At 45.3% G+C, this 18,667-nt stretch overlaps 4 protein-coding genes and 1 non-coding gene across 11 annotated transcripts in view; 3 read left to right on the top strand and 2 right to left on the bottom strand.

Moving 5' to 3' along the window:
* adamtsl3 (ADAMTS-like 3) overlaps window positions 1–7,335 on the top strand; it is a 65,898-nt gene extending 58,563 nt beyond the window's left edge. For 3 of the 6 annotated variants that reach the window (XM_076143840.1, XM_076143838.1, XM_076143842.1), the window contains 11 exons: window positions 705–834; window positions 2,577–2,787; window positions 2,926–3,105; window positions 3,208–3,361; window positions 3,508–4,537; window positions 4,626–4,753; window positions 5,468–5,588; window positions 5,985–6,189; window positions 6,371–6,480; window positions 6,568–6,788; window positions 6,881–7,335. In XM_076143840.1, coding sequence (XP_075999955.1) covers window positions 705–834; window positions 2,577–2,787; window positions 2,926–3,105; window positions 3,208–3,361; window positions 3,508–4,537; window positions 4,626–4,753; window positions 5,468–5,588; window positions 5,985–6,189; window positions 6,371–6,480; window positions 6,568–6,788; window positions 6,881–6,990 — 2,600 coding nt within the window. In that variant the 3' untranslated portion in view covers window positions 6,991–7,335. The other 3 variants (XM_076143844.1, XM_076143839.1, XM_076143843.1) reach the window with 2 other exon arrangements.
* Window positions 7,336–8,728: 1,393 nt separating this feature from the next.
* LOC142993160 (NLR family CARD domain-containing protein 3-like) lies at window positions 8,729–12,276 on the top strand. The gene is made up of 6 exons (XM_076143845.1): window positions 8,729–9,162; window positions 9,255–10,977; window positions 11,145–11,228; window positions 11,376–11,459; window positions 11,643–11,720; window positions 11,823–12,276. Exons 1-6 carry the CDS (start codon window positions 8,850–8,852, stop codon window positions 12,148–12,150), a joined length of 2,610 nt encoding a protein of 869 aa, XP_075999960.1. The 5' UTR covers window positions 8,729–8,849; the 3' UTR covers window positions 12,151–12,276.
* A 152-nt stretch (window positions 12,277–12,428) lies between these two features.
* Window positions 12,429–12,502, bottom strand: trnai-aau (transfer RNA isoleucine (anticodon AAU)). The gene has a single exon. It is a non-coding gene; the product is annotated as a tRNA-Ile (tRNA).
* A 334-nt stretch (window positions 12,503–12,836) lies between these two features.
* Window positions 12,837–16,926, top strand: larp7 (La ribonucleoprotein 7, transcriptional regulator). 2 transcript variants are annotated; one of them, XM_076143904.1, is made up of 13 exons: window positions 12,837–12,972; window positions 13,367–13,635; window positions 13,727–13,827; window positions 13,912–13,995; window positions 14,096–14,260; window positions 14,351–14,453; window positions 14,578–14,904; window positions 14,996–15,149; window positions 15,245–15,375; window positions 15,464–15,588; window positions 15,823–15,982; window positions 16,241–16,332; window positions 16,530–16,926. In XM_076143904.1, exons 2-13 carry the CDS (start codon window positions 13,404–13,406, stop codon window positions 16,605–16,607), a joined length of 1,752 nt encoding a protein of 583 aa, XP_076000019.1. In that variant the 5' UTR covers window positions 12,837–12,972; window positions 13,367–13,403; the 3' UTR covers window positions 16,608–16,926. The 2 variants fall into 2 exon arrangements, with proteins under 2 accessions (XP_076000019.1, XP_076000017.1); XM_076143902.1 differs by having other exon boundaries at window positions 14,993–15,149; window positions 16,530–16,923.
* Window positions 16,927–17,067: 141 nt separating this feature from the next.
* saxo2 (stabilizer of axonemal microtubules 2) lies at window positions 17,068–18,168 on the bottom strand. The gene has a single exon (XM_076143722.1). The coding sequence runs from the start codon at window positions 18,166–18,168 to the stop codon at window positions 17,068–17,070; it is 1,101 nt and encodes a 366-aa protein (XP_075999837.1).
* Window positions 18,169–18,667: the final 499 nt, after the last annotated feature.

Here is an 18,667-nt window from a genome sequence, read left to right as displayed (position 1 = left end):
TCCTGCCAACATTAATTGTGACTCACTTTCATCTCCCCAACTCCACATCCAAGCCTGTATGCCTGCATTGTGTATGTGTATGTGTGTGTTAATGTCTAGATGCATGTGCAACTTCATTTCTGGGTGTGGGCTTGCGTGTGTGTGTATGTGTGCATGTGTGCGTGTGTGTGTGTGTGCTTCCAAACCCAACAAACTCCCATTCGGGGATGATTAGAGAGCAGTATCAGATGTCACGTACACACCCTGAGGGCTGCGCTCCTGTGGACCATCACACCAGCGTGGCGTTTGAAGTGCCTGTTCCACTGTTATTGTCCCTAACATTAGAAGCAGACGCAGAGATTTATGTTACATTGCTTTTAACATGACCTGACATCACACCCTTAAAGTTTATCCACAGTTCAGGACAGAACTCAAGTCAGTCGCAGTGCCCCAATTAGATAAAGCCCCTGCTTGTTGTCATTGAGGGCCCTGAATATCTGGGTTTCTTCATTCATCTGTTTATAATAGTCTTTGAGGGTAGAGGATAATTTTAACTAGAATAAAATGTGTTTGCATTGTAGCCCAAGTAGATTTTGGAAAAGAAAGAAAGAACAAAGGACTTCAAGTCTGAACCCAAACTGATGAACCCTGTGCCATAGCTCTTGGTTCCGCTGTAAACATTAGCTCTTCCCTCACGTCTTCCTTGTGTCGTGTCTGTCGCGCAGGGGTGCAGGAAGCTGTGGTGATCTGTCTGAACAAGCAGACGCGGGAGGCAGCAGACCAGAGCTTGTGTGTCAGCGCCCGTCGGCCACCGCAGCTCCTCCAGGACTGCAACACGCAGCCCTGCCCGCCCAGGTAAGGCAGACAAGATATTTGGTGTGGTTTGTTTGATGGAGGAAGAAGATAATTAACTTTGTGTGATTTATGAGTCTGGAGTAACAGCAGACTTGAATCAATTCATTTCCACTAATCATGGGCCGCATACATAATAGATGGATATCCTGCTAATCCTTGACATTACCTCTCTCAACTGAAACCACTCGGGCTAATTAAATCAGCATTTAGGCCGAGCAATACTGAGGCAGAGCATGGCAGATGGATGGTCGTGTCTCTGAGAGCAGGAAATGAAGCCGCTGGGACCGCTTGTGGAATCTGGTCAGTAAGGATCAGATGTCAGCGGAGTTATAACGGCCAAGCCCAAGACATCAAATCACCCATGTCCTCTTCTTCCACATTGAGGAAGAGCTTTTTTAAGTAGTGTTTTTTTGCTGGTTTTCACTTCTAAGATTCCACGAAACAAATCCTAATATAGCATACTGCAAAGATGTCGCCGCCCCGGGGGTCACCAGATGGTTTTCTATAGCTTGCTGAGGGTTAATAAATGTAACCAAATCTTCCCTGAAATCTACCCCATTGGCCACAAATGTAGCTTTTTGCTTTCATTTCTTTATTATAAAAGCTCCTCTGTACATTAAAACAAACATTCAAAGTCATGGCATCGGAGAATTTTGATTGATGTTTTTGGAGGACATGGAGGAAATCTAATGTGAAACAGCTACAATTCCTGACCTCTTCATTTTTTCTTTGCGAAACATTGAATCATTCCGCACGCATTGCTTTTAAGATGAAATATCTGTACCATTAAACAGTTTAATGGCATGTTGTTTAATATATCCGAGTCGTGGCAGAACGGTGAGTGGATTTTGCGGTAGGCCACACGTTTCAAGTTAACACCATGCGGAGCGTCGGTATTCCACCACTCACACTCTTGTCAGAAAACCCAGAGGCTTGCAGTCGGCCCTGGCCTGTTTTTCCAGGCCTTGAGTCTTGTTTTCAGGCACAACAAACGCTGTATTGGACTTGTTTCCTTTGGCCCAGTGCTCCCTCCCAGAGGCCTCCTCACCCTCCCATATTAAGCTACACTCTTTGGATACTGTTCCCTCTGAAGGGAAACAGCTATAGGATTTGGCTTTGAGCGTCGGTCCCGCTACAGAAACAAGCTTCATTCCCAATTCTCCTCAGTCCCAGGACCCTTGCGTAAATATGAACAGTTGTGAAATATCACTTAATCCTTCAAGGAAAAAAGTCTTTACGTACCATTAGTTTAGATAGATGCCACGTTTACACGATTGGAACACAAAATGGCTCGAAAAACTTCAAATTGAGCTTGGACAACACAATAGATCCAAATATTATTGAGATTTCTTGATTTATATCTGGAGCCGTTCTGAGGGGAAATGTGGGTTGAAACACTCAGGGATTTCCACAGGGATTTCTCAGCTATCACACAGCTCAAACTGTTGAATCGGAGATTTAACGTAAACTTGCCAGGCTCCGGCCTCATGAATAACTCTTTTCGTTTTCACTCGTATTCACTTTCATGAATTTACACATTCATAGGACTGCAGGAGTGTCCTCTCAGGAGATCCCGAAAAAACAACAAGTAATCGGACTGCCCTCTCCTTGACTGCACTCCTTTGAAGGATTGATATCATTGACTTAAAGTGTAATCTGATGGTCAAGTGGTTCGTCAAGGAAATATCTGCCTTAAGGATCACATTTTCTTCAACATATAGTTATAAACCTCATATTCACAGATGGGAAACGGGGGTCTGGAGTTCCTGCTCTGCTACCTGTGGAGTTGGCCTGATGACCCGAACTGTAGCGTGCACCCACCAGCCATCTCGGGACAGCAACCAGACAGAGATTTTGAGGGACGAAGAGTGCCAGAACCCCAAGCCCGGTCCTGTCCAAGCGTGCAACCGCTTCGACTGCCCTCCTATGTGGGATTCACGTGTCTGGGGACAGGTAAGACTCATCCAGACACAGATTACCATTCGGGTCGCCTTCTATTTTCATAAAAGCATCCAAGTCCACATCGTTTATCTAACCCCAATGTTTTCCCTCCATAAACCAAGTCACACTTCTCCGTTTTTATGGCTGCAGTGCTCCCGGAGCTGCGGCGGTGGATTCCAGAGGAGGGCGGTCCCATGCAAACAGCGACTAGCAGATGGCAGTATACTGGAGCTACCGGAGACCTTTTGCCCCTCCAAGAGACCAACAAACCAGCAGCCCTGCGCTGATATAGAGTGCCCCCCTGAATGGGTCACAACTGACTGGTCCCAGGTAGCCTTTCTTTCCACCTACCACCCTCCCACTTCAATTACAGTACCTCTTCCAGTGAACTAAGATCATATTCACATGATGCAACCTCATTTACTGGTCTAGTGTTCAGTGACCTGTGGAAATGGCGTTCAGAAACGGCAGACGGTCTGCAAGAAACAAGGGGAGGATGGACGACATTGGACCAAAGACCCTGAGAATTGTTCCCCGGTGGCTCGGCCCACCAGCATCCGGCAGTGCTCCCTCAGGATCTGTGAGAGTAAGAGACTCTGTTCCATTTAGCTCAACTGTAATGCGCAGGAAGTGGAAGTTTACAGAAAGATTTGATGTTATGCAAGTGTATTGGTAGATATTTTCTTGAGGGTCAGGGAGTACAAAGCAACACTTATTCTGTTTTCCTTGCAGAGACTAAACTGGATGTCATCAAGCCGGACCCCACCATACTAGCCCAAAATAAGGTTTATATTCAGTGGCGAAAAGGCAAAAAGTTGCAGTTGGTTGTGGGAGGGTATGCTTACCTCCTCCCCTGGACAAGCGTGGTTCTTCGCTGCCCAACTCGCCACTTCCGCAAAGGCCACATACGTTGGCTAAAAGAGGGGAGGCGCCTGTTCAGCCTGCCACACCTCTCCATTACCTCACTGGGATACATCAAGATTCAGCAGCTTCGTGTGTCAGATGCTGGGATCTACACATGCATTGCAGGCCAGGCACGGGAAGACTTTGTCCTGCAGGTTATTGGCAGCAAGCAGAAGCTCCCTGTGCCAGAGAGAGCAGATTCATGGCTCCGTTCTGACGGACAGAAAAAGGCGGGCCAGCCAGATTTGGCCTCAACAGGAGAACGCTTCCAGGAGCTGCGTGTCTCCCTCAACCGGTATGACAACATTGTTGAGCATTTGCTTACACTCAAAGGTGCTGTCCAAGATGAGAAGGACAGTATTGATAAAGCACGCTCTAGTGAAAAGAACAGGTCGACCCTTGAAGATGAGAGAGGAAGCTCTGAAAATACTTGCCCACTTGTTCTCATCGCCGATACCCACAGACTGGATGAGATCACGCAGAAACTCACGGAAGGTCCTGGAGGACAGCAAGCTGAACAGCTCATTACGAAATTGCTCAGTGAGCTCACTATGACACAAGGTGAAACCAATGAGTCTACTCATCACCCTCCTGAAAGTGCAGAATCTTCCACACAAGGGCCCCTCCTTTACAAACCAAACATCAAAGCCCATGGGAGCAGAACAAGAAGCCCACTGATAGTCCAGAGATCCAGGAAAGTTAGCGTGACGTCAATGTCGGAAATGATTGCTCATGTAGGAACGTCGGTTCTGCTGCAGAAGCAAGTTGCGAGTTTGGAGTTGAGGTGTGAGGCATTAGGGAACCCTGAGCCAACCGTAACCTGGACAAAGAATAGGAAAGAATTGCACTACAACAACAGGTAAGAACCACCACTAGCATCTGACCTTTATGAGCTAAGGGGTTTTGAAAGGACCGTCGTAAATCCAGTTTGGTCTTTGTGTTGGCAGAGTAGGCCTGTTGCCCTCCGGCTCTCTTAAGATCCTGTCTCCAAGCAAGATGGATGAGGGTTTGTACACCTGCACTGCCAGGAGCCGTCTTGGATCGACCTCTTTGTCCTCTTGGCTGCACATTACAGGTGAGCTACTCAAACGCAGAAGGCACAGATTTCTCATTTCTGCCAAAGCACTGCCACATTTGATTTCCTGACGCTACGGCTCTTTCCCTCCGTATACGACAGCAATTACAGGTTCCAGGCAGTGTTTCAAGGAAGATTAAGTGGGTTCACCCATTTACTAAATCCAAACTGAGAGGGTTTCAAAGTGCTGAATATTGACTTGAAATATTGAATACTGTATTTGCATTTTCTGATATTGTCAAATCAATCTATATACGAATGGATGCACCCCTTATACTGAATACTGTGTTTTTTAAGGATTGTGAATTGAAGGCAAAGAAAGCAAACTAAATATTATGAATATACGTGGAAACTTTGTATGGTAATTGTAATCCGTTCTGAAAACTGAACCAGTACATTTCTGCATCTGTGGCTGATTTAACCAACACAGCCATACTATCCACAATTTGACAGAAAGGTGGAAAGTTATTTTGTAATAATGTATTATCCACTGCACCTGCAGCTGCAAGTCAGTCCATGATTTGGGGTAAGAGTCTCTAAATCTGATGATTTCACAAATGTCTCTATTGTCTAAGATGCAAAATCTGACTGGAGGGTTTTTCCAAAGAGTTAGAATCTCTGAATTCAGGAATATTTAAAACAAGTCTGGATTTACTACTTTGATTTTTGCCAGGTCCAATTCAATACAGATAACCAAAATTAATGTATTTACAGGTGGCAAAAGAAGAAACTGTGTCCAAGGTAACAGGATGGGAGGAGAGGCTTCCATGTGTGCCGAGCACAGCAACAGCAGCCAATCAGCTGAACTCTGCCATGGACAAGACTGCCACCTCTGGTACTTAGCTGTTATTGCATGCCAACTTGGACGCGTGGGTGTCATGACTATTACACAACACAACACAGACAGACAGGGACAGGCCCTGGATCCACGCCACACACACGCACATGTTGAAGCGTTAAAAGCAGGAATTAATGCAGTGAATTGTAATGATCCAAACAGATGCAGTGAACTTGTTTTATAGACTCGTCCTCTGCCAGCAGGGCTTAGACCAGTTTCCAGTCTTGTCTCTCAATGTGTTATTTGAATCGCATTCCCATTTGTTTCCTTGAGGGAGCTAGTTTTTATGTGTGTATGGTTTTGGTATACTTATGATTGAATTTGATATTATAAGATATATGAAACTTTATCATGGTTTAGTCATGGTTCTCTTGTCTTCTGTTGATAAATTAGGTGGCGGGTGGGCCCGTGGTCACAGTGCTCAGCCAGTTGTGGAGGTGGAACCCAGAGTAGGATAATCAGCTGCATGAGGGGTGCTGAGCACAGAGCCGCCGAGATGGAGAGCCAGCATTGCCTCGGCACTGGGAAGAAACCGTCTGTCACCAGGTTATGCAACCTCCTCCCCTGTGCCAGATGGGCAACTACTCCCTGGGGGCTGGTGAGTCCTCTTAATACTGGCCAGACACAAGTCTCAGGAGGAGTAGAAGTACAAAACTTAGACTAACTTGATGATGTATCGGATTTGTGCTAGAAGAAGAAAAAGCAAGACAGCTAAGATCATGGGAGCTGCAAACCACTGCTCTCCTCTATCTTCACACAATTTTAAATCTCTGTTTTAGTGTCATGGTCAATGTGTGGGCCCCACTTTAGCCACGCAGCACCGCCACGTTTACTGCCAAGAGATAAATGCTACCAAAGTCCCCTACAGAATGTGCAGTGGACTCCAAAGGCAAGTATGGACCAGGCATGCACATCATCTTCACAATGTAAAGCCCCATATATGGATGTCTCATGTACCCATGTGCACATTTTACAGACCCAGCTCTCTGAGGAATTGCTCCACAGAGGCTTGTGCTCTGTATTGGCACTTGGGACCGTGGACGCAGTGCACCGCCACCTGTGGACGTCACGGTTTTCAGTCACGCCCGGTGACCTGCACGCACCGGCAAACTGGCAAGGTTGCGCGTGAACATCACTGCATGTGGAGGCCACGCCCACCCACCTGGCAGCGATGTAACATTCTGTCCTGTGGCAGAGGTGAGATTAGATTGAACACGATACATCATTGAATTGATCGTTGAATTCACTCTGCGTGTATTGCACAGTAAATGTGAGCATCTCTACTCCAGCAGGAGAGTGTCGAGACAGCACCAGGTACTGTGAGAAAGTCCGACAGCTGGAGCTCTGTTCGCTGCCCCAGTTTAAGAACCGCTGTTGTCACACCTGCAGAAACACCTGAGTCGAGGACTTAAGGGGGGACCAAGGACAGTATGGACAAGTTCAAGAAAGGTACCCAGAAAGCCAGTAAAGAGACTTAAACAGCATCATCCTCCTCTTAACACTCACAACTGAATGGATGGGACGGCCATGGATGAGGACGCCTGAGTGTTGGGGGATGTTCAGATGGTCAAACTGAGACGGGTCGTGATCTGCTTTTCCTCAGTGGGTGAATCTTTATTTGAAAGTACTGTTTTAAGTGAATGGACGTCACTGCAAATGAAGGCTTCTGTTTCACTTCTTTAAAAAAAAAAAAAAAATTCCAAATTGTACAATACCAAAAGTGGCACAGCAAGATTGACATTTTTTGACTCATCGTTTTGCTGGGGAACTCCAGTCATACACGGGGCTTTCCATAAAGAACAAAAGGGCACCTTTCCTCTTCCAAAACAATAATTTACCCTATTTTTAAACTGATGTCACCATTATACCCAAAGATTGTGAGACCTGAAATTTGTATTAACCACTGGATACTATGTACATTCATAAAAATGGTCTCCAAAAATGCTGTTGTTAAACTAGTAATTTGGAAATACTACAAAAATGGCCTTGCATTTTTGAATTTTAAAAGAATTTGGACAATAACTTTAATTACAGCAAAAAATCATTACAGTTTTTGTTGCGTGGATTGCACTAATGGAGGAGTATGACTGAAGCAAATTTCTGGAGAAAAATACTTTTTTTGCACTCAGAACTCATCCAAGTCCATGTTGTGAACATGACTTGTCGAGTTTCTTTTTAGACATTTTAACTAGTTTGTAAAGTTCCAGTGTTTATATATTTGGTTTTCTGATTTTGATATTTTTGGAACGGCATTTGTCAAGAAAAAAATCCCTTTAACCACTCCACAACTTTATCGCACATTTGAACGTGAGGTCAGCATCATCGTCCCCTGCTAATACAGTTGAATTCAGTCTCTCCACTGAAATTGTTTCTTTGTATATGTTGCTTGTGGTTTGACATTTCAGGAATCAGCAGATTTACATTCAAAAGCACAACATTCAGTACTAAATTTAACCATGTAATTCGTGTTTGTTTAAGGAAAATGGTCACTGCGTCATCTTCTGTGATCTGTGTTAAAACAGTAGGATACTTTAAAAGTGTTTATTTATGCAAGTATGTTACCGTGGCAAGGATTTGCACTTGACATTGTGTACTGAGTTCCATGATGCTGAGGAAACATCAAGAACAACACACACCTGAACCAGAGACTGTTTGGCCATTTGTCATGTGATTATTTGATATCACAGTCAGTGAGATGAGAAGAAAGTGTTGTTAATGTGTTACTTATGCTCTTAAGTTATGTAGATATTTGTTTTTGTTTATTTATTTCCATGTGTGTTCATGTTGATAGCCTTGTATATACTACAGGGGTGGGATTTTTATATTCATTGCCCCACAGTTGCAGTGATTTGATGTGCATGCAATGGGGACCCTCTGCTGGTGACTTGATGTGTTGCTCTCTGCTCACGCTTGGTAAATCATTAAATAATAAAACCAAATACATTCCTTTTATAATCTCTTTGTTGTGACTCTTTCCTGTTGTGATCCTGTGTTTAAGGACGTTTGTAAGCAATGAATTCAGTCAAGTTACATCAGAAACTACAGTGGGAACGTCTTAAATGGGAGGGACTGATGTGTATGTCTGGACACTTGCGTAACTACGCCTCTGTCAAAACAATGCCACCCTTGCTCATGTAGGCAGCACTTCTTCTTTCAGTGTAAAAAAATATTCAACTTCTCTATTCTTCCATATAAACTCATATTGCCACAGTGAGATGAGGATTGTGCAGCAGCTTACTTGAGAAGAGAAAAACAGTTATGGTCGATGTGGATGGTTGCAGCTCTTATTTGAAGGCAATTACGGAATCACGGGTTTCCCTTGTGGATGAGCTGGAGGGAAGGATCGACTTCCTGCTGGAGCTCCTTGTAAACAGAGAGGTGTTCACTCGCGATGACCGGGAGGACGTGCTGTGTCACTTGGGGCCGCGGGCCAGAGTAAGAAAGGTGTTAGATATCCTGGGGTGTAAAGGCGAGGAAGCAGCCAAGACATTTCACTGTATCTATAGTCATCATCAGAAAGAAACGCAGACGGCCTCCAAAGAAGACAATACAGATCCCCCTCAGTTCATAGGTAAGTCTTCCATGCACATTCAAGATAACAAATAACAAGCATGGACCTTAATTGTATATCAGATTAGTCATATTCATCTTTTTCCTTCTCAGAGTACAACAAAGTCAAACAAAAGCACAAAGATGTACTAGGGCGCAGGAGTGAGAGTATGCTCTACTACAACACTCGACACGGAGAGAAGATCCTGTTTGCTGATCATTATGTCAATCTCATGTTAGTTGACGGACACCAGGGCTTAGAGACAAAAAGACACGAGGTGTTGACATTTGGACAAAAGCGACTCTCTTTGCAGCAGAATTCGACAGCTCGCAGGCAGATCACACCGGCCCAACTGTTTTCCAGCACCAATGGAAACCGTCCCATCAAGAAAGTTCTGGTAACGGGGGTTGCTGGTATTGGCAAAACCATCCTGGTGCAGAAGATGCTCTTTGATTTTGGGAGAAACAAGGACCACCTCACGTTTGACTTCATCATCCACATGACCTTCCGAGACCTGAATCTCATCAACAAGACAACAAATTTCAGAGAGATGGTTCTGCGTAAAAACCGGCACCTGGCTAAAGAACTGGACAACATCTTGGCCAATGACGACAAGCTGCTGATCATCTTGGACGGCTTTGATGAGTTCAGACACTACAAGAGCTGTGACGTGGAAGTATTTGTGACCGAGCCAGAAGAAGATGCGGAAGTGGTGGAGGTCCTAGGGAGCCTGATGCAGGGTGAACTTCTGCCAAATGCTTCTGTCATGTTAACAAGTCGACCCTCAGCTATTGGCCACATCCCTGTGGGCTGTATTGACCGCTTTGTGCTTATTTCCGGCTTCTGCCTGACTGAAGTGCAAGATTTCTTCAGACGTTACTTCCAAGACAACGCCATTGCAGAACGGATGTTCTCAGTGGTGACTGCAAACGAATTAATGCTGACGTTGTGCTACATACCTGCCTTTTGTTACATTGTGTGCTGCATCCTCAAAGAAAGCAACAACCTCTGTGGAGAAAGCCCTAAAACCATGACGGATATTTATGTGCAGTATTTGGTGGCGTTGCTTCGTTCTCATACCCAAGTGAGAGCAGAGAAAGCCCTTCAAGACCAAGGAGATACAACCGGGCAGCAGCTTTCTGACACAGTGCTAAAGCTCGGTAGACTGGCTTTTGTAAAACTCATGGACCACCAAACCTTATTCTATAGCAGCGACAAAGATGTTGCAATCTTAGAGGGATGCAGCCTGATCAGTACTTTTCTTGACAAGACCGTGGCACAGGAGCCTGGCTGCACTGAAGATGTTTATTCCTTTGCACACCTCACTATTCAGGAATTCTTTGCGGCCCTTTACTGTGCGGTGACAGAGCATCCACTGCCTGACACACTGGAGCACACGTCCAGTCCTGCAGAGGGGATGAGTAATGGACACTTGGACCTGTTCAGTCGCTTCCTGTCTGGGATCCTCTCTGAACGCAATGCTGAGCTGATGTCGAGGCAAGTGGGTCTGCGTTGCCATGGAAGTAAAGTGGATGCTTATCGTCAGAAGATTGTCGGCGAACTTAGAGAACTGTGTGAGAATGGGGCCCACATGCTCAATCATTTACACTGCCTGTTTGAACAGCAGGACCCCTCTTTGGCCAGAGCCGTGCAACCCAAGAGGCTACGAGTCAATGTTAGTGATGAGACTCTCTCTCCTATGGATTACAATGCCATCAAATACTTCCTTAACCTTACAGAGGGGAACATATTTGAACTGGATCTGACAAAGACAGACGTAAGCTTTGAGGCGCTTAAGGATATTCAGCCTCACTTGATCAGGTGTGAGAGAATCTGGTAAGTTCTCAGGTAAAATGACTATGATTTCTCTTTTGATTTCTATTTATCTCATATACATGCTGGTGTAGACTGCTGTAAATGTATTTGGATACTGCACAAATCAACTACACTATTTGGTATGTGTCTATAATCTTTACTGTCTCTTCTCTTATCTCACTTTTCAGGCTTGGAGAAAATCACTTTGATATGGACACAGTTAATGTCATTTCTGACGTGCTGCATGTGTCAGAGAGATTGGCTTACTTAGGGTGAGATTTCCATTGTCTTTCTAGAGAATGCAAACTATGTGACGATGTGATCATTTATCATTCAAAGGAATCTTTATTTGAGGAAATGTTTGCTGTTTTTTCCTCCAAGCTCCAGACTGTAGTTTACACTTCCTCTCCACATTTTAGTATAGGGTGGTCAGACATTGGGGATGATGAACTGTTGACACTATCTAATGCCATACGAGTGAAAGGGAAGCTTGAAGAATTGTGGTAAGCCTCAAATAGCCCACACTATTTATGTTACTGAATGAAATTTCAAAGATTTTAATGATTGTGCTGACAACGTATTGAAATACAAATGAGAATTGAAGAAGCCTGCACTGCACTGAGAATTATGTCCATAGGAAACCGCTTGCAGGACAGTTTTTTATTGTTTGCGATTTGTTTTCATAGGATGGAAGGAAACCGTATAAGCTCCAGAGGCCTGCTGTCCCTCAGTGACTTAACTCCAAATCCCCTGAAAAGAATTGTGTGAGTGTGACTTTTAATAGTTTTTCCAATAATACAGTATATATGTATATTTTCAACAATTTGGGTGTTTTCTGGAGCTTATCTTGATACATTTTCCCACAGAGCGATATGGAATGACTTGACTGACGCTGAGGCAGAGTTCGTCAGTGCCGCCTCCACAGAAAAAAGCATCACAGTCAACTTCACAGAAGACATTATGTGGGAGAAGTGGGGGGAATGGGTATTCAACAGATGTGAAGTCAGCAGCAATGAGAAGCTTTTGATGGTACTTCATAAAGTGTGCAACAGGCCAGTGCACTTATTGGAAAATCAGTGGGCAACGATTTTCTACAAGAGGCTCTCACAGCTCATCAAGAGCAGGATTGAAAACTGCACAGAGGAGGACATTTGCAAGAAGCTCAGGCGATTTCAAGGCATTTTGGACACATGACTACATACAGTATGTAACACCATGTGGACACACCATGTGGACACTATGCTAATGTTGTCAGCCCAATGATGTGGTGGTGATGTATTCAGTGTTTTAACTGTAGTCTTCAAGTCATTAAAGACGGGTGCCTTTTTATGTTGGTATTTATTTCCTGTCCAAACACATAATCTTTAAATTCGCTGTATTAAGGACAGCTCTTTGAAATATATTTCAACATAGTGATTAACACAAAATGTTTCATCTACGAAGTAAACAATTTTTTTTCAAAACGAAAAGAGTGGCCAGTACGGGGATCGAACCCGCGACCTTGGCGTTATTAGCACCACGCTCTAACCAACTGAGCTAACCGGCCGTGCCGTTCGTACTGGCGAGACTGAAATTATATGTTTACACTAACATGTATGACGCTGATGACGGTAAGCTTTAAAACTGGAATATTTAACAATACAAATAATCTGAATAATTTTTTATGCTGTTGGCTCAGCGTGTCAAACACAAGATAAAAAGGGGGAAGAAGGGGAAGGATAACGATTATTCCCTTCAAGACAAAAGCACAGATGATATCAACGATATCAATTAATTTATCTGAGTCTAAATACTAAAACGTCGCTCTTCCGCTTCTTGCGTTGTATTTTATTTTTGGAACACATACCGGAAGTGCTTGTGATCGTGTCTTGTGACGACATTATTGTGCGACGAGTGCCGCTCTACGAATCATTGCCGTCCATGAGATACTGCACAAAGTTAGCTAGCAGCCGTGTAATATTACTTTTGCACATGCCGAGCTGCATCTAACCCGGATTGTTTCCGTTTTCTGACAGGGTGAGTACTTGAGAATACTTTGTCAGTGAATTGCAGCGTCTTAGAATTTAAAGCCGTAGAATGGAATGCAGCTTTTTTTAAACTAGTACCCGCGAATTACCGTTGGAACTTGGGGGGTTGTTTACTGACAAACTAAAAGCTGGGTTTGCTAGTTTGTAGCCTAGTTCGAATCTGTTTAGATTAAATCTATCTTTATGAATACTGGGCAAGGGACGCATTGGCCGTAGCTTTGAGATCTTTCACAAGATGTTGTCGATATGTTAACTCTTCATATAGAAATGAGCTCCATTCGTTTCATACTTATTAACACAATCACAAGTAACCATCCTTTCAGTGGCAAACAAGCGAGTTGTACATTGGAATCTAAACCAGTGTTGCTGTCCTTTTGTTCCAGGTGTCTCACCACACATCCACACATCCACACACACACAATGATTGACACGGAGAGGGGACCTGTGTCCGAGGACGCAGGGTCAGCCGATCTGGCCAATAAGAAGAAGGACACAGAGGCGAAGAAGAAGGAAACAGAGGCGAAGAAGAAGAGGTCCCGTGTCAAACAGCTGCTGGGCGATGTGAAGAAGCAGGTGGAGTTCTGGTTCGGGGACGTGAACCTTCACAAGGACCGCTTCCTGAAGACGCTCATCGACGAGTCAGGGGACGGATGTAAGCAGAAACACTAGAATCCACGAATGTAAACATTGACGTGGTGTTTTTGTGCGGCTGACATTGGATTTGAATGTCTTTTGTGTCTTAGATGTTGATATTTCTGTGTTGACGAGCTTCAACCGAATGAAGAAGCTGACGACGGACTCAAAGCTGATTGCTAGGGCGCTGAAAAATTCCACTGTAGTCGAGGTAACGTGGTACAAAACATGGTATTGTGTGAAGCAAATGAGCAGATAACTACATAAAGGTTTTCTCTGTGGTTTGGTGTTTCAGGTTGACCTAGAGGGGAATAAAGTAAGGCGACAGTTTCCAATCAGGGATGTGCCGGGTGATGTCGACAACCGCACGGTCTATGTGGTAAGAACAGATCCCTTCGCTTTGTTTTTGTTAAGAGCATCACCGATTCATGTAGCTGTGTGTAGATGAATGAAGCGGTTGTTTTGGTTTTGGTTTGCAGGAACTTCTGCCCAAGGACGTGACGCACGGCTGGATCGAGAGAGTGTTCACCAAATGTGGGAACGTGGTTTATGTGAGCATCCCGAGGTACAAGAGCACAGGCGACTCCAAGGGCTTCGCCTTTGTGGAGTTTGAGAGGCGAGAAGAAGCGCGTAACGCCATAGAGGTGAGACTGGAGGAGCCATCGGTGTCAGTGCGGTGTTTTGTGTTTTGAAATGTTAGATAGTCATGGAAAAGTGTTTTTGTTTTGGAACAGATGCTGAACAATCCACCTGAAGATGCTCCCAGGAAGGTCGGGATTTTCCCCAAGACCAAAAGTGGGAGGCCCATTCCTCAGTCAGCAAACAACCCCTCATCAGGTATGTACACATTTATTACAATGAAGACCAAGGTCCCAGATTCATAAGATGCCTGGTGATGTTGTGATAGTGAGGATTATAGCGCGTCTGTCGCGTTGATCCCCAATTCCTGACATTCATGTAGGTAAGGACGAGGAGAGGAAAAAAAAGAAGAAGACAAAAAAGAAAGAGGGCGCCCACGTGCCGGCGCCTGCAGGCCAGACCAAAGAGCGACCCGTGGAAGCGGAGATGCCGGCGCAAAAGCGGAAATCCTCCTCCTCTGTGGCGGCGGCGGAGTCTGAGCCCGAGGTCGCTGCCGGTCCAAAGATCTCCGCCAAGATATCCGACAAAAAGAGGCGGCGGTCGCAGACGGCAGAGGGCAGAGAAAGTGGAATGCCGGCAAAGATGAGAAAGACCGGCGAAGGAGAAGTGAGAGAGAAGGTGAAGGAGGAAGCGAAGAGCAGCAAGAAAAGTAAGTCTGCTCAGTAAAAGCCTGCTGCTCTCTTTACGTGTCCATATTGGAAGTCCGGCATCATTTGTCGATCACGTTTCCCCCCTAGTAGATCCTCCTGCTGAGAGCGACAAGGAGCAGGAGGCTGAGGACGACAAAGACAAGATGGACGATTCTGCAGCCAAAGGAAAGAGGAGGAGAAAGAAGAAGCACAAGGAGAAACTGAAACTCGGCGAGGACGTCACCCCGCTGCGAGTTCTGTCCAAGTAAGACCCGCACATGCTTCTTGTCGAATGATTTGAACACGAGCAAAACCCCCTCAACGCTCCCGCTTCTTCCTTTCCGCTTTGCTCGCATGAAGGCGGGACTGGCTGGATCTGAAACAGGAGTACATGACGCTGCAGAAGATGAGCATGGGCACGCTGAAGAAGTGCATGAACAAGCTCAACCACAGGGAGGACAAGCGCCGCACTGAGACGGGCAACCACCAAGGTGACCTTCCCTTCTCTTCATTCCAGTACTTCCTGTCGGTTGGGACAGCGAGAACTAAAGAACTTGAAATGCGAATCTTTTCTTTCAGGTCCTCTTCTAGCGGAGAACAGCAGCAAAAGTGAGAAAGCGCCGGCCGAGGGCCCTCAGTTCACGAGCGGCGTCATCGTGAAGATCACAGACAACAAGCCGCTGCCAGGGAGGAAGATCATCAAAGTACAGCAAAGCTCACACATAAACCAAACATGCAAAAGATGCAACATTTTAAGCCTCAAGTCTTCATCAAATGTTTTTATTCAGTAAACGTATGTATTCATAGGTCAGAGGTCATAGTTTCAAAGGTTATATATGATTTATTGGCGTGTTCATTTCTCCATAAATGAGAGAAATCCCTTGTTCGTTCCAAACTCAACACGTGTCTCTCGTCTGTGTGTGTGTCTGTGTGTGTAGGACGCGCTGGGTCGCATCTCTCCCGTGGCGTACGTCGACATCCTGGAAGGCGACGCCGAGGGCCACGTCCGCTTCCAGACACCGGAGGAAGCAAAAGCCGCCTTCGATGGCAGAGCGGAGGTGCAGAAAGAGCACAACTGGAAACTCGAGATTCTCTCCGGTAGGAATTTTTATTTCCTCACTCGCATCTCGCCAACACTCCCACGTTGCCTCTGTGTGAACAGCCAACCAGGCTATGTTACAAGAGGATGTGATACGATTGTGTCAGCGCTCTTAGCTTTCATAATTGATGACGTGAAAATAATTTATAGGCACTGTGTGTGTGTGTGTGTCTGAGCGGTGCCATTTAGTTTGACGTGGGTGAGCTTTTATTTTGACGGAATCCTTCATCTCTGCCCAACGTTCTGTTCTTTTCCAGGTGACCACGAGCAGCGGTACTGGCAGAAGATCCTGGTGGATCGCCAAGTCAAGCTGAACCGTCCGAGGGAGAAGAAGAGGGGCGCCGGGAAGGTGGGATGGCATAAAGATGCAACAGTGCACATGCATGTATTATTGATGAACTTATAAATGAGCCAATTAACAGTGAAAGGTCGGCTCAAGTCCTATATGATGGTGCGATTAGGGCGACCATCACCGCAGCTGCAATGCCTCCCCTGCTTTTATTTTGACATAGGGTCTAATTACAGTTTTTTTTTTGGCACTTTCAGCTCATCGCAAAGGCGGAAAAGATCCTCAGCGCTCGGACCAAGGAGGCTTATAAGCACATCCGCTTCCAAGAAGACTGAAAGGTGTCAAAGACGGCCCGGACCAGTGTGTCCTTGTTTTAGTATGTGGATCCGAAGGGAAATCTGAAGTGTCTCCCCATTAAAATGCAGAATGATCCTTTTGTCTCAATGCACTGGAGCCTCCGTGGTGTTATGGGATATTGCTATGCAGAACAAAAGGACAAATTTGGCATCATTTTAAAACTTTTTTTTTTTTAGAAATTCTGTATATGATGTAAATATGATTGTGAAGTTGGTCCAATCAAGAAATGTCTTTCTTTTTTTACAATAAAATGTCATTGTGTGACAAATACAGCATTACGTCTGCAGGTTAGCTTGTAATGGACGATCACATGGATAGTTGGATAGATGTCAGCTAAGCCACAAAGCTTCAAAGTTAACACCATTATTTATTGCTTTTACTGATAGAAAGGTAGAAAGCACCTGAGTTAATGTACCCTGATGTCTCTAGAGACGTCTTCTAACAGATCCCATTGTCTGGGTGAGTCCCTACTGCGTCCACAGAGGTGGTCTGGTACAGCCTGGGTTCTTCGGCCCCAGCGGTGATGCGTTGAGGTTTGGTGTTATAACTGGAATGGTAGGTGGTGATGTCCTCCATCATGGACTTGGAGTGGCTCGAAGGCCTCGCCAAGGGTTTGCAGCTGATGGAGCGCTGGATATGCTTGGGCGTAAACACAGATCGATAGGTTGTGGTTTTCTCGATTTCATCCTTGGACCACTCCAGCTCTTCTTTGTGGATGATCGGCGGGCACCGGATCGTGTCCCAAACTCTGTAATCCTCCTTCATGGTGGAGTTTGTCTGAAACGTCTCCCCTTTTCTCTCCCAGGCTTCCACGGGGAGCCGGGCCGACCTGCGGCGTTGGAACTTGTGCGCCATGTAGTCTGCGTGCGTGGTGGAAAGGGAGGCCATGTTTTGGGTCGGAGGGCTGTACTCTTCGGCTTTGCGTTGGAACTTGGGTTCCAGGGGCCAGGTTTTGAATTTTTCACGGGATTCGCTTGTCCCTTCAAAAGGCGCCGGGTTTCTCTCCCATGTCACCTTTGGCTTACAAGAACTTGCGGGCGGCTGTGGAAGACCCTTGTAGTTCTCATGGGTAGTAAAGACCCTTGTAAGCGTGGAGCTGTTGGATTGGTACAGCGGCTTTTCCCTGAGCGTCCTGAGCGGCAATGGATGAGTGATGTACTCAGTTTTGTAGTTGGTGGTCCCGTCGAAAGGCTGCGATTCTCTCGCCGGCGGAGTCGGTTTGAAGTTCTCCGTCATTTTACCTGGACTTTTAGGACAGAAGGCGTCCTTGAAGGTGGTGGTTGTGGTAAACGTTGCAGGGCTGACTTTCAAGTTGTCGCTCAGCTTGTACGGCTGCCGCTTGTGTGCGTCCCATGCGCGGAAGTCATCTTTGAAGAAAGGGGGACGAGAATGGATTTTAGTTAGGTCATAGGATTCTTTTGGTAGACTTGTTATGTTGCTTACCTTGATACACTGACTGGTGCGTCGGCGTTGCTGCCGGAAGACGGGACTCCTCTGCCTTGGATAGAATACGGGTTGCCATAGTGTGTATGGGATCATCTTGACCCCGGTGGCCTTCAGGAGGCAAAGATGCGTTTTGGACCATTGGAGGGTGTTGGAGAAGATTTTTGATAACACAATTTGATCTGAAAAACATGATTGAGTCATGAGATTGTGTGTGTGTGTGTGTTTTAATTATAAAGGTATGGTTGAAAAAAAAAGAAAAGAGAGGGCCCCAAATTCTTCATATTTACATTTAAACCTTAACATAAATTCCTTGTGGATATAAAATGTGATTATATAATTCCCATGATGATTTGGAGTCGTTAATTAACCATTAAGTGTTGTAGTTTGAAACAGTCGTGCTGCTACGTCATTTGAAAATTCCCTACATTTCCCAGAATGCACCTGATGCATCCAGGTGCATTTCATTATGGATGATTGGAAATCGCAGCGTTACCAAATCTCTACCAGCATTACCGGTGAGCATTTATCCACAAAGTTCCTTCTCAAATTTAAGACATTTTATTCTGTTAAGGAATGTAAGGAACGACAACTA

Source organism: Genypterus blacodes, unplaced genomic scaffold (assembly GCF_046128005.1).
Source record: "Genypterus blacodes isolate CSIRO-AG114 ecotype Tasmania unplaced genomic scaffold, CSIRO-AGI_Gbla_v1 ptg000027l_1, whole genome shotgun sequence".
Lineage (NCBI taxonomy): Eukaryota > Metazoa > Chordata > Actinopteri > Ophidiiformes > Ophidiidae > Genypterus > Genypterus blacodes.
The sequence above is the reverse complement of the archived record's forward strand: the minus strand, read 5'-3'. Positions and strand labels throughout refer to the sequence as shown.

Bases quoted from the DNA above. Each gene is read 5' to 3' on its own strand.
- LOC142993160 (XM_076143845.1), top strand. From the start codon at position 8,850: ATGGTCGATGTGGATGGTTGCAGCTCTTATTTGAAGGCAATTACGGAA. The intron at 9,163-9,254 runs GTAAGTCTTCCA...TTTCCTTCTCAG, and splicing joins AGATCCCCCTCAGTTCATAG to AGTACAACAAAGTCAAACAA. The intron at 11,460-11,642 runs GTAAGCCTCAAA...TTGTTTTCATAG, and splicing joins GGGAAGCTTGAAGAATTGTG to GATGGAAGGAAACCGTATAA.
- larp7 (XM_076143902.1), top strand. From the start codon at position 13,404: ATGATTGACACGGAGAGGGGACCTGTGTCCGAGGACGCAGGGTCAGCC. The intron at 14,905-14,992 runs GTAAGTCTGCTC...TTTCCCCCCTAG, and splicing joins AGCGAAGAGCAGCAAGAAAA to TAGATCCTCCTGCTGAGAGC. The intron at 15,983-16,240 runs GTAGGAATTTTT...GTTCTTTTCCAG, and splicing joins GAAACTCGAGATTCTCTCCG to GTGACCACGAGCAGCGGTAC.
- saxo2 (XM_076143722.1), bottom strand. From the start codon at position 18,168: ATGATCCCATACACACTATGGCAACCCGTATTCTATCCAAGGCAGAGG.